Source organism: Protopterus annectens, chromosome 7.part1, assembly GCF_019279795.1.
Source record: "Protopterus annectens isolate FY-2018-M chromosome 7.part1, PAN1.0, whole genome shotgun sequence".
NCBI lineage: Eukaryota > Metazoa > Chordata > Ceratodontiformes > Protopteridae > Protopterus > Protopterus annectens.
In genome coordinates this window covers 179,313,692-179,331,774 of record NC_056740.1, presented here as the reverse complement: position 1 = coordinate 179,331,774, position 18,083 = coordinate 179,313,692, and the positions used below count along the sequence as shown (strand labels likewise).

The 18,083-nt window shown below is 42.6% G+C and overlaps 1 protein-coding gene across 1 annotated transcript in view; it reads right to left on the bottom strand.

The window, feature by feature from the left end:
• The window catches only part of TMCC1 (transmembrane and coiled-coil domain family 1), a 205,104-nt gene that overhangs the window by 29,348 nt on the left and 157,673 nt on the right, over positions 1–18,083 (bottom strand). Inside the window, exon 3 of the mRNA XM_044078627.1 lies at positions 17,163–17,298. Coding sequence (XP_043934562.1) covers positions 17,163–17,298 — 136 coding nt within the window. The remainder of the gene's footprint in view (positions 1–17,162; positions 17,299–18,083) is intronic.

Here is an 18,083-nt window from a genome sequence, read left to right as displayed (position 1 = left end):
ACCTTGGATCAACTTATCCACACCCCCACCAGAGGCAGCAATATCCTAGACCTGGTCATTACCAACATGGGCAACTGGTGTTCCACACCAGAGGTCAATTCCTCGTTGGTCAGATCTGACCACAAGCTAATCAGCCTAGACATCCACATCCTGCCCCCACCCCCAATTAGGGAAACCACCGTAAAAAATTTCTCCAAAGCTAACTTCACACTTCTTAAGACAGAAGTGGCAAACTTCACAACACCCATGCAGACGGACAATAGAGGTACGACTGCTGAATCCTACACAAATTCACTTTATAAGCACTTACACAAGTGCATGGATTGTGCTATCCCTAACACAACCAAGATGCTATTCCCCAAAAAAAAGGAAGCCAGTCTGGTGGTCCCCTGCCATAAACAAACTCTACAACAGAAGAAAGAAACTGTTGCAAAAAAGATTAAAATCCCAAAAATGGAAGAACTCCCAGGTCAGCCTCAATAAGAAGCTGAGATCCCTCATAAAATCCTTCAAAGCTAGTTATGAAAACAAAATTGCCACTGATTCTAAAGACAACCACAAAGTATTCCATAGTTATGTCAAGAATCTCATAGGCAATACCCAGATCTGCTCTGAGCTACAGCACAATGGCACTAAATATACACAACCAACTGATATTGCCAACATCCTGGCAGAAAGGTTCAGTGCTAACTTTACCCCCCCCCCCCCCCAAAAGGGCCCATCTCTATACCAGAAGAATGCAAAGTTCCTGTAATCATGGCTGCACAGCTAAAAAAACACACTTTCCAAAGCCAAGAACACAGCATCCATGGGACCTGACAACATCCCAAGCTGCATTCTACATGAACTACAGAATGAACTGGCACCCCACCTAAGCACCATATTCAGTCATAGTCTCACCTCAGGCTTTGTGCCCACTGAATGGCGCAAAGTGACAGTTATCCCACTCCACAAGGGGGGGAGCCACCATGGACCCTGGGAACTACCGCCCCATTAGCCTAATGAGCCTGGTCTGCAAAGCCATGGAACGTATCATCATCGAGCTTATAGACAAAGACATTGGTAATCTCCAAACTCTGGGCCCCACCCAGTTCGGTTTTGTAAAAAGGGAGAACATGTCTTCTAAACCTGATTGACTTCTTTGAAGCAGTCAACAAAGTCGTAGACAAGGGTAAAGTGGTTCACACAGCCTATCTAGATCTCACCAAGGCTTTTGACACCATCCCCCACTCTGGAATTATAGATAAACTCACTAAATTAGGTATAAATCCCTATGTCACAAGATGGGTTGCCAACTGGCTGACTGACAGAACGCACACTGTGAAAGCAGCAGACTCCGAATCCGACTTCAGACCAGTGACAAGTGGAGTACCACATGGTTCAGTCCTGGATCCTCTCCTGTTTGGTATCTACTTTTCTGAAGTACAGGCTAACACAGAAGGTCTTTGGCTAATGAAGTTCACAGATGACTGCAAACTAGGAGCCATAACTGAAACTCCTAACGATGTGGCCATCCTACAAAACGGCCTCACGGAGACAGATGCCTGGTATCAAAGCCATGGCCTCAAGCTCAATGCCAAAAAGTGCATTGTCATCCCCTTTAGTAAAAACTCTGTACCCATGAGCTACCACATAGGTGGTAGTCTACTTAACACTGAAAGTGTGATAAGAGACCTTGGGACAGAGGTGGACAGTAGTCTCTCCTTTAATAATCACATCATTACAGTAGTCAGGAAATCCTTCTACATGGCACACCTCATCACAAAAGGTTTCTCATCCAGGAAAAAAGAGGTCACTGTTCCCCTCTACTCGTCACTCATTAGACCTATTATATAGTACAACGTCCTTTTACCTCACAAGACATCTACAACAACTGGAAAGGCCGCAGCAATACCTCAAACAGATGCCCTACGCAGACAGTCGCAAAAATCTCCAGCTTTACTCCATTGCATATCGCCTACTTAGAGGTGATCTCTGCCTAACATACAAAGCTATGTCAAACACAGAGCTGTTGGACATGCTCCACTTAAAGAAATCCCAATCCCTCAGAGCTACACGCTCTAGGGACCTAAACCTTGTCACCACAATAAACAGAACATGCTAGAGGGATAGATTCCTGTCCCACACACTTCCCCTACTCTGGAACAAACTACCTATCTATATCAAACAAAGCTCCTCATTAGTAAAATCTTGATGATTGGATGGGAAATTGGAAATTCACCCCAGGGATTACCTCTGTGGCTCTGCTCGACAGGGGCACAGGAAAATAATTTTCTTGGGTGGCAAAAGCCAGGGTACCTTTTTGGCTAGGCTTGTATAGGCCCTAGGGCCGACAGCCTAGTACCTACCTATGAACCTTCTTCGGTGACAGTAATGCCCCTAGACCCATCAATTACCTCAAACTGCACAAATTGTATCATATGCAAGTTCACTTTACAGACATTCATCAAGTTTCAAATGCAGCACATGGTGCTTCAAGGGGGTACACTAGTGAGAACAGGTGGTCTGTGGGTCATCAGCCTGGCTGGTGTTTGAAGCCTTAATCTAGGCTGCATACACAGCATCGAACATAAAAATACATTGCATAATTACACATACAAGCAAGTAAAACAAGTGTGTGTGGCATTTTTGATTCACACTGATGGTTCTAAATAGGACTAGCGCACCCTCCCAAGTCTCTACCATGTGATAAACATTAATGAAAATGAGATGCACTGAAAATCCCAGTTCACCCCCATCTAACTCTGCAAGACTCAGAATATTAAACTAACCAGACCTCTAACACTACAGAGGGACATCCTGACGCTGTGTGTGTTACTCGGCTGGAGTAAACTTCATTTTCATGGTGTATAGCAAAACAGGTGCCTCTGTAATATCAGTTAGACCAACAGCCTTTTTTCAAATGCTGGAAACCTAAAATCTCTCAGTATAACCCAAAAAATCTATCACATGTATAACAGGAGGTTACACAGCAATGAACAACAAAACGGGTCTATATTATATTGTCGCAAGCTGACAATATCGAATCTGATATTTTCGGCACGACAATATCGAAAGTGAAGAATATCGTCCAGGTTAACGGAAATCTCCTTAGGGGGAGATTTCCGTTTATCTCAATGTAGTGCGGTCTCGGAGTTGGTATATTTAAGTAGCGAGGGGTGCAGGAGGGCTTGCACCCCCTGCCTACTCCCTTTAGTTTTTTTTTTTTTGTTATTTTATCCTCATTCGATATTTTACTGCATTGATCAATTGTGTTCGACATTTACTGCTTCGATGCAGTAAAATTTCGACGAGGTAATATAAATGCAACAAAACAGTACGCCAATGTAATACAACCCTAAGCTTTTAATAATCAAATGGTAAAATAAACTTTTGGTCATAAATACTTTGATATAGTCAAAATGTCATTAGTGTATCTGCATGATTTAAGTAACCTTATTGCCTGCCACTACTAGTATCTGCATTTGCTCTTTGACTGACACAGAAGAGAAGTACACATTTTTTCACCACACATCTAGAATAAGTCAATATATAGAAAAGCAGGTCCTTTCCCTTGTATGGCATCAGCACATGACATGTCTTGTGAGTCAGTTCCATGGTGCAGAGGAAGAAAGCCCTAACTTTAACCCATTCTTACCTCAATTATAATCCATTACAAAGAATGTTTATTGTATAGGTTCATAGGTAGGTACTAGGCTATCGGCCCAAGGGCCTATGCAAGCCTAGCCAACAAGGTTCCCTGGCTTATGCCACCCACGAAAGTTATTTTCCTGTGCCACTGACGAGCAGAGACACAGAAGTGATCCCCGGGGTGTATTTCCTATTTCCCATCCACTCATCAAGATTTTTCTTGAAGAGTGCTAATGAAGAACTTTGCTTGGCATAGATGGGTAGCCTGTTCCAGAGTATGGGAAGTCTCTAGGATAGGAATCTATCCCTCCAGCATGTCCTGTTTATTGTGGTGACAAGGTTTAGGTCCCTTGAGCGTGTAGCTCGGAGGGATTGGGATTTCTTTAGGTGTAGCATGTCCAACAGCTCTGGGTTTGACATAGCTTTATATGTTAGGCAGAGATCACCTCGGAGTAGGCGATATGCTACGGAGTAAAGCTGGAGTTTTTACAGGTTGTCAGTGTAGGGCATTTGTTTGAGTCCAGTCCAGTAATCCTCTTTGTGAGGTACTTCTGTGGCCTTTCCAGCTGCTGCAGTTGTCTTGTGAGGTACATTCCAAAAGGGGCGTTGTACTCTATAATGGGTCTAATGAGTGATGAGTAGAGGGGAACAATGACCTCTTTTTTCCTGGATGAGAACCCTTTTATGATGAGGTGTGCCACATAGAAGGACTTCCTGACTACTGTGGCGATGTGACTATCAAAGGAGAGACTACTGTCCACCTGGGTCCCAAGGTCTCTTATCAGGTATTCAGTGTTAAGTAGATTGCTGCCTATGTGGCAGTTCATGGGTACAGAGTTTTTACCAAAGGGGATGACACTGCACTTTTTCGCATTGAGCTTGAGGCCATGGCTCTGACACCAGGCATCTGTCTCAGAGAGGCCCTTCTGTAGGATGTTCACATCATTTGGGGACTTGACTATGGCTCCTAGTTTGCAGTCATCTGCGAACTTAGTTAGCCAGAGGCCTTCTGTGTTAGCCTGTACTTCAGAGAAGTATATACCAAACAGAAGCCCTGGACGGAATCCTGTGGTACTCCACTTGTCACTGGTTTGAGGTCAGATTTGGAGCCTGCAACTTTTACAGTGTGGGTTCTGTCAGTGAGCCAGTTGGCAACCCATCTTGTGATGTAGGGATTTATGCCTAATTTATTTAGTTTAGCTATAATTCCAGAATGGGGGATGGTGTCAAAAGCCTTGGCGAGGTCAAGATAGGCTGTGTGAACCACTTTACCCTCATCTACGGCTTTGGTGACTGCCTCAAAGAAGTCGATCTGGTTCAGGAGGCATGATCTGCCTTTCACAAACCCGAACTGGGTGGGATCCAGAGTTTGGAGGTTACCAATGTCTTTGTTTATGAGTTCCATGATGATACGTTCCATGGCTTTGCAGACCAGGGCTCGTCAGGCTAATAGGTCTATAGTTCCCGGGATCAGTGGTGGCTCCCCCCCCCCTTTGTGGAGTGGGATAACTGCTGCTGTGCGCCATTCAGTGGGCACAAAGCCTGATGCGAGGCTATTACTGAACATGGTGCTTAAGTGGGGAGCCAGTTCATTCTGAAGTTCATGTAAAACGCAGCCTGGGATGTTGTCCGGTCCCATGGATGCTGTGTTTTTGGCTTTAGAGAGTGCAGCTTTCACCTTCAAAATCCGATGTCCTCACTGTTCCACATTGAAAGGTTCTGATGCACATTCTTTGACATTTTTTTTTAAGAAGTAACCATGGTAAATAAAATAATTATATTAACTCCTCAAAAGAACGTTTTGCAAATATGAAGCAACAGTTATTAACCATGCTGTGAATCTATTACATGAAGGTTTTAGCAAGCACTGAGAGCTGTAGGGGAAAGGTTAAGCCATCCTCAGCATCAAACATATTGCTTGTGAGGATTTTCTGATATACAATCATTATGAAGAATGTTCTTCATTTTGGGTCTTCAAAATTCTATGTTCTCTCAGGGAACCTAAAGAGTCTCCCCACCCAACCCTTCAAGACTCTAGTCACAATCAGGGATTTCTTCCTCTGCATCAGGGAACTGACTCAGAAGACATGTTATCCATCTGTTCCACATTGTGATAGGCAGTGTTTCACATTTTGGAGACAGAAGGTTGAGAGCTATGTGTATTCTTCTAGGGTCTGTATGTGTTTACACAGTCAACAGCTAATATGGAAAGACTTACCATTTCACTAATCAATAAGGATATAGGCAACCTCCAATCACTGGACCCATCTCAGTTTGCATTCATCAAGGGCAGGTCATGCGTACTCAGCCTGGTGGATTTTTTTTTTTTTTTTTGAAAAGGTCACCAAAGCAATGGATGAAGGCAAAGCAGTACACACCACATACCTTGACCTGGCCAAAGCTTTTTGACAATTCCCCAATCAGGCGTAGTACAGAAGTTAAAAAAAAAAAAAAAAAAAGGGAACAAACACCTTCATCACCAGACGGATTGCCAACTGTCTCAAAGATAGGATACAGATAATCAAGGGGAAGTTACCTCCACAAAGAGACCTGTTACCAGTGGAGTTCCCCAAGAATCTTTGCTAGGTCCCCACTTGCTTTGCATCTACTTTTCTGAAATAAAAGCCAATACCAACAGGTAGACGTTGATCAAATTTGTAGATGACTAAGCTAGGAGCAGTCACTAAATCACCAAATGATTTAGCCATCCTGCAGGAAGGTTTGTCCCAAATAAATAACTGGTGCTAAAATAATGGACTGAAACCAAGTGCCAAAAAATGAATTAATGTACCCTTTTGGAATCCATCTACCCTAAGGAACTACCGCACTGACAATACACCACCAAGAATTAATCCAGTGGTTTGGGATTTGGGAACTTATGTGGACAGTGACCAAACCTTTGACCAACACGTGTCCATTATTACTTCACAGGCAGGGACTAAAGGTGGTGGTGTCTTTATTTACATAAAAAATAAATATACTTCAAGGCTGGTCAAACAGGACAATGCACTTGAGCTGCTCTATGTTCAAATAACCATAGGAAAAATCCAATACCACTTCCTTGCAAGCTATAGGTGCTGCTCTATGACCCAGGAACCTCATACCATGTATTTAAACTTATTAGAAACGCTAACCATCCAACCCAATACCATATTCATGGGTGACTTTACTTACCCCACTATTAACTGGAAATTCTATACGACATCAAATGTACATACACAGAGATTCCTGGATTTTGTAAACACAAACTTCCTGGACCAGATAGTCAATACCCCAACCAGGGGTGCAACCATACTGTACCTGGTCCTCACTAATATGGGAGAGTACTGCACACTCCTACTGCAATGCAATGTCAGACCCCAAAATGGTCTCCTTTGAAGAAAAAATAAAACCTGGATTCCAGCTAAACCAGGAATATTCTAGAACTATTCTAAAGCTAACTTCCTGCTATTAAGTGAGAACCTGGCAAAATGTCAAGCCCCTATAAGCCCTGAGAAAACTTCTGCATATGCAGAACTGTTCACAGAAACCTTGTACAAGCATATTAACAGCTGCACAAAGGCAGCTGTACCCCACTAGGAAGTACAGAACTAACTCAAAAAATAAGCCACCCTGGTGGAATCACAAAATCAATTGGATTTATAACGAGAGAAAGAAAATCATGGCAAAAATTAGGAGGTGCAGCACCCAGCAGGATAAAAGCACTCTTGAACTAAACAAACAACTCAGAGGACAAAAAGTCTGCCAAAGCCAAATCTGAGGTAAGTTTGGCCTCCCAGGCCAAGGATAACCACAAAGCATTCTTTAGCTATGTTCACAACCTCAAAGGCAATACACAATTGTGTGCAGAGCTCATTGCAAATGGAGTCACCTATACTGAGCCAGAAGATATAGCAAACCTCCTGGCTGACAAATTCAGCTCCAACTTTACTCCTCTCTCCCCATCACCCGCCCCTCACGAAATATCATCAACTATAACTCCCTGTACTATCAACTAGGGAACAGGTCCTTAATGCTCTCTCTAAGAACAAGAACACTGCATCAGTGGGCCCAGACAATATCCCAGGATGCCTTCTCAATACCATGAAACATGACCTGTCAGGGCCTCTGGAATTGCTATTTAACTGTAGCCTCCAAACAGGCTTCATGCCTCATGAATGGAGAAAGGCAACAGTCATCCCTCTGCACAAAGGTGGGCTAACTACAGACCATGGAAACTACAGACCCATAACTCTCACTTGTCTTATATGTAAAGCCATGGAAAGAATTATCATGGAGATGATCAATAGGTATATAGTAAATGTAAAAATAAAGACCACTGGCTCAACGTCCACACACTTTAATGGTAAAACGGCAAAGCTTTCGAGTCACAGGTTCTTCTTCAATGCATAATTAAATGTTTACTTTTGCTTCTGAATATTAAACTGTGTGGACATTGAGCTAGTGGTCTTTATTTTTACTTTTGGTTGTGGAACTTTGGACCCGAGCACTCTTAAGCTGAAGAAGAAAAGTTTTTTATTGTATGAGATAATAGTAAACCTCCAGACACTGGATCCAACCCAGTTTGGTTTTGTCAAGGACAGATCATGTCTACTCAACCTGGTGGACTTCTTTGAGAAGGTCACCAAAGCAATGGATGAGGGAAAAATTGTTCACACGGCCTACCTTGACTTGGCTAAGGCATTTGACACAATACTCCCTTGGGCACTATTGACAAACTCAAGAGGTTTGGTACAAACCCGTAAGTCACCCAGTGGATAGCCAACTGGCTCAAAGACATGACCCAGGAAGTTATAAATAGGGAGTCCACCTCTACAAAGAGGCCAGTAATGAGTGGAGTCCCTCAGAGATCAGTCCTTGGACCACGTTTTTGGAATTTACTTCTCAGAAGTCAAGGCCAATGTCAGTGATCTTTGGCTGACTAAATTTGCAGATGATTGCAAATTAGGAGCTGTCATTGAATCTCACACTGACACAACTGTTCTCCAGGAGGGGAAGACACAAACAACTGGTGTTAGAGCAATGGACTAAAACTAAATGACAAGAAATGCGTAATATTGACAACACACCCTTAGAGTTGACCTAGTAGTCAGGGAGTTAGGGACACACACAGATAGTAATCTAGCCTTTGATCATCACATGTCTACAGTGGTGAGGAAATAATTCTATGTTATGCAACTTTTAAACAAAGGTATGGCATCTAAGTCCAAAAAAGTCACTGTTCCACTGCATTTGCATTCATCAGACATATCATTGAGTGCAATGTCCCCTTTGGTATGTACCTAACCAGGCATACCCAACAACTGCAACATCTACAGAAGTTCCGCACTAAAAGAATACAGGGCGTAAAAGTAATAAGTCCTATGCTGACTGCCTCAAGGTCCTATCACTGTATTCCGTCTCCTACAGGCTTTTGAGTTTAGTTTTATATAAAGCTCAAACAGAGGAGAAGTTGTGGATATCAATTAAAGAGTTGAAGGAATTTTTCTGAGAGGGAAAGAGGTTAAAGGTTAAGTAGGTTAAGATGTTTCTCTCATAAAAAAAGGTGGTTTATGATTACCTGCTTTGAATGGATACTTTAGAGCAACACAGTTAAGGCTCACACATACAACACAATCAAAGGTTATACATCAAAGTGGAAAGGAATGATGAAACACGTGGAGGAATTCATGAACTAAGAAGACAGTAGGATACTGGATGCAGGTCCTTAAGGAGAATAATATCAGTCATGTAGAACATTATATTCATAAAGCAGAAAAAAGTATTCCGAGAGCTAAAACAACACAGGTTGGTAAAAGGAAACTTTACCAATAGTGATGACTGCAAGTAGGGGTAAAGAAAGTAGATAATATTGCCAACGGAATTTTCTGGAAGAAATTAGCAAAGTGTCAATATACACTGCAAAGCAAATAACTAGAGAGGAAAATGGTAACAAAATGGGATGAGGCTAAGCAGAGGTTTGAGACCGTCTTTCTCACCAGGGACTGATAACAGGTATAGGCAACAGACAGGGATAGAGGAATGTTAAGTGAAAAAAAGAGCAACTTTGGTGTAGATCTTAGAAGAGTCTAGAACAGAAGCTGTGGTTAAAAATGGAAAATTAGTACAGTGTATAAAACTTTGCATGATAACAGCAAAAAACAATTTGTGGAAGTCAGAAAAGACTGGAAAAAAAGTGGAATTGCAGTAAAGAAACGATGGAAGAACATTTGGATATCTCCAAGTATGCAACAAAGTCCAAAAGGTTTACCATTTTTGCATGGAAGTGTTTACATACATATCTTTATACCCCAAGCAGACTTCAGTGACTTTGTTTCCCTTACGTAGAAAGCAAATGCTGGCTGTGTGATGGTTAAGACAGAGGTAACTGGGAATTGTTTTTTTTTTTCTGAAATGTAATGAGATGGCAGATTTTAAAAATTCCCTACAAAGTACTGTACATGAGATGAAATAACTGAAGGTGACATCTTTAGAAAACGGGAGGAACAACTCACATAAATAAATGGAATTTGTGGGAACAACACATGCAAATAAATATTCAGGAGGAGTGAGGATTAAGGTAAGAACTTAGCAATTGATGTAATGTTGGGAGTGAATAAAAATTGTTAAAAGAAAATATGTAAACTGCATGAAAATGAAGGAAATGTTGTTATGGTTTGTTTTGTTTTCTAAGACCGTACTTGTACTCCTGTCATGTCTTATTTGTGACTATTTAACAATGATGTATTACATACAACAGACAGAGGTGCCACAGTACAGTACTTAAAGATACCAGGAATTGCGCCCATGTTCCCACAAAGTCAGCACCTGTTTCACCTGTGTCCCTGCTGGACAGGAGAAACAGATGCTGACTTTGTGGGAATATGGGCAAAATTCTTGGCTAGGCTTATAAGGGCCTCCGGGCCATTAGCCTAGTATCATCCTATGAATCTATAAGAACAGGCTCAGATTCCATAGTATACAATGCAGCGCGGAGAAAGAAAAAACACAGAAGCAATGCAGCAAGGTGTACTAATTCACAGCCTGGAGATAACCAATCAGCCACAGCTGAGATATGTACAGCAAGGCATGACAATTAGCAATGCTAAATCCAAAATCACTGACAGACAGAAACTGTTGTAGATTGCTGCCACATGCAAACAGCTAAGCACTGGAGTGTAACAATCCAAATAACAGGCATTAGGAGGAATAAGACAGTTGCTACTGTGGTATGCAGTCTGGTAGTGTGTTGTGTAGTTGGCAAACCTGCTGCATTAAGCACAGCACTACTTATACTCTACGGGACTGTTTATCAAGAAATACCTGGTAGCAGCATTGAAGACAAGTTTGTCACATCACAGCACAACACAATAGATCAGTTTAAAGCAGACCACAACAGCACAAAAGCCAATTAATATTAACACTACTATGTAATCAATAGCCATTCAGGCTCAAAAACAGTAACAGTAGCAGTAGCCCTTCTTTCACAGTGGAAGGAGGGGGAACCAGCTAGACCAATTTAAAATGCAGAACTACCACTACACAAACAAAACTTTTAAATCAGCATTAGCACCCTTTAACATATAAAACAATGAAAAAGTTAACTTCATAGATAATATGGGACTGTTGTTAAGAGTCAAATCCAATAACCGAGTTCAAGGCAGTTTTTGAAGTCATAGCCCAACAGAAAAAGTACAGTTGTGTACACGTACCATAAATGTAGATGTTAGAGTGTATTCACTGTTGCAGTCATTACATTTGGGTTATCTGCTTGCAGTAGCCCTCAGTCGGCCTGATTAACAAAGTCGTGGGTCCTGCGTCGGTTGCTGTCCCTTCTTCCATGACGTCAGGTTGTCAGGGGTAAAAAACATGCAGCCGACGCCATTACATCAGTTTTTCTTGCCCCAGAAGTCAGGTGACCCCCTAATGGGAAGCAATTAAATCTATAATACAAGGATATACTTCCAACAAAAAAGCAAATACACCAAAAAGCTTTTGAGCATAGTAAGTGAGAGTAGAGTTACAGCCAAAGAAGAAGAAAGGGGGCTGGAGGGAGGGTAACCAGGACTGCAACAGTGAATACACTCAAACATCTACATTTATGATAAGTGTACACAACTGTACTATGTTCTTCATGTTTCACTGTTGGCAGTCATTACATTTGGGTAGCTTCCCAAAGCTAAGGTTGGGAGGAGGAATTTAAATAGAATTAGGACCATCTGTAAGGCCCTGCAAGACTGCAGTGGCAAAACCAGCCCAGGATTTATAGAAAATTGGCAAATTATAATGCTTGGTGAAAGTATGTACAGCGCTCCAGGTAGCAGCTTCTAGGATTTCCCTTGTAGGGACGCCCCTGAGAAAGGCTGTAGAGGCAGATGCAGCCCTGGCTGAATGGGGTCTGATGCCCTGTGGGATAGGTTTTCCATGGTGCTTATAGCAGAAATGAATGCAGTGGCCTATCCATTTTGAAATGGTTTGCTTTGAAATAGCTTTCCCCTCTGTCTCTGCAGCAAATGCCACCAGCAGTTGTTCAGATTTTCTTTGAGGTTTAGTCCTGTCCAAGTAGAATCTAAGTTGTCCGTGCACATCTATGGAGTGCAGTATCCGTTTCCCTTTGTTCTGTGGGTTAGGAAAAAAGGTAGTAAATGAATGGACTGATTAAGAGCCACACTGGATACCACCTTGGGCATGAAGGAGGGATTGGTTCTGAGGTACACCCTGTCCGCATGAAAGATGATGAAAGGCTCCACTGCCATAAGGGCCTGTAACTCAGATACCCTTCTTGCAGAAGTGATTGCTAAAAGGAAAGCTGTTTTCCAGAAAAGGAATTTTAAATCTGCAGTAGCAGCTGGCTAGAAAGGAGGAAGAGTGAGTTTCTCCAAGACAAAGTTAAGGTCCCAGACTGGAGTTGGAGCTCTCCTCTGTGGCCTTAAACTTTTGGCCCCCCCTGAGGAACTGCTTGAGCAGTGGGTGAAAGAAGAAGGGAGGCTCTGTGCTATAATGAGCTGAAATGGCTGCAGCATGAATTTTGAGGGAGGAAAAGGACAAGTCCTTATGAAGCATCTCAGTCAAATACTGTAGAATCTGAGGTAAATTGGGCACTGCTGTGCTCATCCCTTGAGATTGGTTCCAAGTACAAAATCTTTTCCATTTTGCAGCAAAAGATTTTCTAGTACTAGGCCTCTTAGCCTCTAAAATGATATCCATCATTGATTTACTGAGGGGTGTTAAAGGAGAGATTAGGTAATTAGCCAGGCTGATAGGTTCAGGGTTTGCAGCTGAGGGTGCAGAATCTGGTTCTCCTGCTGAGACAGCAGGGAAGGAGTCTGAGGCAGGTGCCATGGGGCCAAGCGTGACACAATGCGCAGGAGGGGGTACCAGTGTTGGCGTGGCCAGTCTGATGCAATTAAAATCATCCTTGGCTTGTCCTGTTTGATCTTTAGTAGTACCTTGAAGAGTAGAGGCAGAGGAGGAAAGGAATAAACTGATAGGTTTTTCCAGCTCAAGGATAGAGCATCCACTTTCCAAGCTAGTTTGTGGGGAATCCTTGTGCAAAAATTGTCCAATTGATGGTTCTGGGGGGAGGCAAACAGGTCTACATCTGGGCTCCCCCATTTGCTTGTCAACATGTTGAAAATCCTTGGTTCCAGTTTCCACTCATGTTGGTCCATGAGGTTTCTGCTTAGTCCATCTGCCAGTGTATTTAGTTTTCCTGGCAGGAATTGAGCTTGTAGATTCACTTGGTAGCTCAAGGCTGTGTTCCACAATGCCATGGCTAGTCTGCAGAGGTGGTAAGAGTGTGTAAACCCCTGCCTGTTTATGTACCACAAAATTGTGGTGTTGTCCGTCTTTACCATTAGTTGTCCTGGAAGAATGTGGTCCTTGAAGGCTGTCAGAGCATTCTGTACAGCTAACATTTCCTTTTGATTTATGTGTAGGTGCATTTGACTTGGGTTCCATTTGCCCTGAATGCACTTCCTTGCCAGGTGAGCCCCCCCCCATGCATAGTCTGATGCATCTGTTAAGGTTTGGGTGGCAGGGGGTAGTGTGAATGGTAGTCCCTTGTTTTGGTGGCAGACCTCTGCCCACCAAAGGAACTCTAGGCATAGACAAGGTATGATAGGAATCATAGCTTCTAGATCCTGTGAATGTTGACACCATAGGCTTTTGAGATTCCACTGCAGTTTCCTGATATGCATCCTTGCATATCGAATTAGAAGAATGCAGGAGGCCATGAACCCCAAGGCCTGCAGTATTTGCCTTGCAGATAACTGGGTTTTTGTGGCCACTTGTTTAAAGTAGGTTGTCAAATGAGTCCGTTTCTCTGGCGTGAGGAAAGTTATCTGGGAAGTTGTATTCAAGCTTGCTCCCAGGAATATAATTTGTTGACAGGGTACCAGGTGTGATTTCTTTTCATTTATGGTGTACCCTTTGAACAAAGGCCAGATGATTCAAAAGTATGTCCTGGCTTTCTGCCTGAATTAGACAATTGTCCAGGTATGGATATATTTGAATATTTCTTTGCCTGCAGAATGCAATGACTGGAGCTAGGTACTTTGTGAATACCCTGGGTGCAGTAGATAAGCCAAAGGGCAGTGCAGAGAACTGATAGTGCATGTCGCCTACTATGAAACACAGGTATCTTCTGTAAGACTCCCTGATAGGGATGTGTAGGTATGCTTCTTTTAAGTCTAGTGTTGCCAAACATTCATCTTTGCCTAGCATAGGAAGCAGCTGGTGAAGAGTCAGCATCTTGAATTTTGGAATCACCAGGAAGGTATTTACAGTAGAAAGGCCAGGATAGGATGCCATCTATTGCCTTTTCTGGGTACCAGAAAAATTCTCGAATAGAAACCTTGTCCCTTTTCTTCTTCTGATACCAAGTGAATAGCCCCTATGCTTAAGAGAGAGAGTACTTGATTTTGGGCCTCTGCCCACTGACTTGGGGGTAGATCTGGCCACCTGCTTGGTGTTGGCAAGGTGTGGAAGTGAAATCTGTATCCTTGGGACACTATTTAAAATCCATTTGTCCTGGATAATGAGTTCCCAGTTTTTGGCCTGCAGATAAATCTTTCCGCCTAAAGGAGCATTCAGTTGGGAAGTGCTTGGAAGTTTTAAAAGCAAGTAATTGAGACAGTTTTCCATAGGGGGGGGGTCTTACTACTCCCTGATTTGGGTGCGGAAATCCCCCACTGCTTAGTCTTGTGTGCCCCCTGGGACTGAAACCTGGGTTTTCTGCTGTGTCTGGGTTTGACTTGAGAAGACCTGGAAGGGGCTGGAAAGGACCAATTCTTAGAGGGCCAGTGCCTACTAAATCTAGGAGGCTGAACTTGTAAGAAATCTTTAACAGTTTGTATAGATTTAGCTTTATCTTCGATCTTTTTAAGAACTTCCTCAGCCTTGTTGCCAAACAGGCGGTCCTGATTTAAGGGAGCATCCAACAATTTAGCTTTAACATGATCATCAAAGACTGCTCCTTAAGCCAAACATGCCTTCTGAGCACAAATCCAGTAACAGCAGCCCTGCAAGAGGCCTCTAATGAATCAAATCCACACTGCAAAGCATGTTTTCCAACCTGTTCAGCAGAATGCATTAAATCCTGTAATTCTTTATTTTCCGCACAGTCAGGAATCAACATCATTTTCTGTTTAAGCAATCCAGTAACATGTTGCTGATACTTTAACATATGAAACTGGCAGTTTAAAGCCCTAATAGCCAAGGTTACAGAAGTGTAAACCTCCTTACCCCATCTATCCAGCACCCTGGAGTCTCTATCAGAAGGGGTAGGATTTTTAGCAGTAGAAGCCTTAATGCCCTTGGGTCCCTGTGAAATAGTCTCTGGATCCACAACTGGATTTTTAAAAAGGAACTTGTGTGAATCAGGAACCCTGTAATATCTGTCAGGTTTTCTGGGAGCAGGAGGCAAAGAATCAGGAGCCAAACTAGATTCCGAAAAAGCATCATCAACAATGTCTAATACAGGAGGAATAGCTAAAGGCCTATGCTGAGGCAGGAGTAAGAAATCCCTAAGCCTCTTTTTTGAATCAAAAAAATCCTGGCTTTCCTAGTGGAAATGCTCCCTTAGAGTATGTAAGGTTTCACCAAAAGAAAAATCCTCTGGAGGGAAAGCAGAGGGAATAGAGTCCTCTGCATCAGAATCCTCATAAGTAGATAAGGGCAAATCCAGATCATCAGAAGAATCAGAAAAATCAGAATCCTGGTCAGAAGATTCATAAACAACTTCAGTCCTAGGTCTCTTAGAAGGGGGAGGTTGGCTTCCCCTGATTAGAGTTATAAGATCTTCAGCCATTCTTATCATGCAGCCTGGGTGTCAGTTTCTTAGGCATGGTTCGAGATTTAGGCCTAAAGGAAGGAGGAGCCATCTGTTTAATATGCAAGTCTGTAGGCCTGAATACACCCTCAGAAGCCAGTGCCTGCACAGTGGCTCCGGACCCTTCCAAGGTAGAGACATCCGCGGGTTCCACAGATGAAGCATCTCACGGCATACCAGACTCCAAATGGGTCTCAGTAGAGGCCTGCGAATCAGAAGTAGCGGGGTATCAGGGGCTGCGAAAGCACCTCACTGAGTACTGGGGAACTGGTGACTGGCTTAGGAGAAGCGTCGTCGGCAGTTTTGGACCTCGGCAGCCTGTGTGTCTTTAACTTTGCATTTTTTTTAAATCCCAGTAGTCGGATGGCTAACCGATGACATTTCTGGATAATTAAACGGAGAACCGAAATATTTAGAGGCAAAAATATACCGACGACGGACAGTGTGCTGATTAAATAAAGCACAAAACCGACAGCAAGTTACGTCGTGGTCAGGGCCTAGGCAAGGAATACAGTACGAATGAAAATCTTTATGAGGTATTTGCTTTCCACAAGTAATGCAATTATTAACTTTTACTGACATCAGTAAGGAGCAAGAAAAAATTTCCCCAACAGGGTACTTAGCTTTAGTTGAAGACTTTGGTTCTGAAACTCGAAAATGAAAATTTCAGGAGTCTGACGACCGGCACTTGCGAACTGCTTCTGCTTTGGGCACTGCACGGCAAGAAAGACTGATGTAATGGCATTGGCTGCATGTTTTATACCCCTGACGTCATGGAAGAAGGGACAGCAACCGACACAGGACCCAAGACTTTGCTAATCAGGCCGACTGAGGGCTACTGCAAGCAGATAACCCAAATGTAATGACTGCAACATTGAAACATGAAGAACATCAGTTAACTTGTATGAAGTTAAGATGGAACAAGCTGATGAAACCATTTTGTTTTCAATGGCGGCTTCCCTCCCAAACACACACACACACACACACACACACACACACACACACACATTGTCAAGTCTTTCAAAACACATTATGAAGGAAAACAAATGAGTGAAAGTCTTGTTGTCTTGGCGTGTCCCATTTAACAGTTTTCATTAAATCAATCATACTTCAATGAATCAATCATAATTAATTTACTACAACTCAAGACATCTCATTTGTAATAGTAGAGATGTGAATTTGTGATGGACACTAATCAAAGTGTAGTGCTTAGAGTACAAACCTGGATATCTCTTGCTCGTTCATAGGACTGGTAGGCAATTTTCTCCTCCATGCTGGCAAGCTCTTGTTTCAGGTTCAGAATCTCATTCTGATGCAGTTCTGTCAGGTCATTCAACTGTTCTTCCAGTCTTTCACACCTAGCAAAGCAGACAGATCCAGACTTAGAAAGAGAATAAACAATATGAAATACTCGCACTACTTTGGTTGGTGCCATCTTACTTTCCATGACACCAACCATTGCCCATCCTGTCATCAACTCATTCTCTCAACCCTCACTGACCTGTTCTATACCAACAGTAATACATCATAGCTGCATCCCACAATTCAAAAGCACAAGAAAATGAGGCAACCAAAGAGAGTTAACAAAATTTGAGAGAGGTTAGCACTTATGGACACTATATATTTTGGTATGGGCCTACTCTCCAGGAGTGCAAACACAGTGACATTACTGGGAGATAGTTGCATGGTACCCATATATCCCTCACTCTCAGGACATTCACCCACACTCAAGGTAACCTTTGAAGACTATCAAGTTACGCGTCCACTATCAATACGGTTTTGGACTGCAAACTTCATGCCCAGTACTGGAAAAGGGGAGCAGACTGTTCATTTTTACCAATACCTGTTCAGTAGTTCATGTGTACTAAGAATAATTCGAAAGATATGAGCAGAAATGGGCAACATACCTGTTGGAAAACTAACTTGTCAATTACTAGCACAAATCCCTCTTGGGAGGGACTTTAATGACTCAATTAGCTTTTCAGTTTCTAGCATTCAAAAGAACTGTAGCTTGGGACGTACTCCACTGGTGATGGTTTTCCTGTTATTAGAAGTAAAAGGTGAAAAGCCAGTGACAAAAAGATGTAAGCAGGGCATGTATGGTGCTTAAAGATTTAAGAAAAAGACGTGATGTAGAAATTTG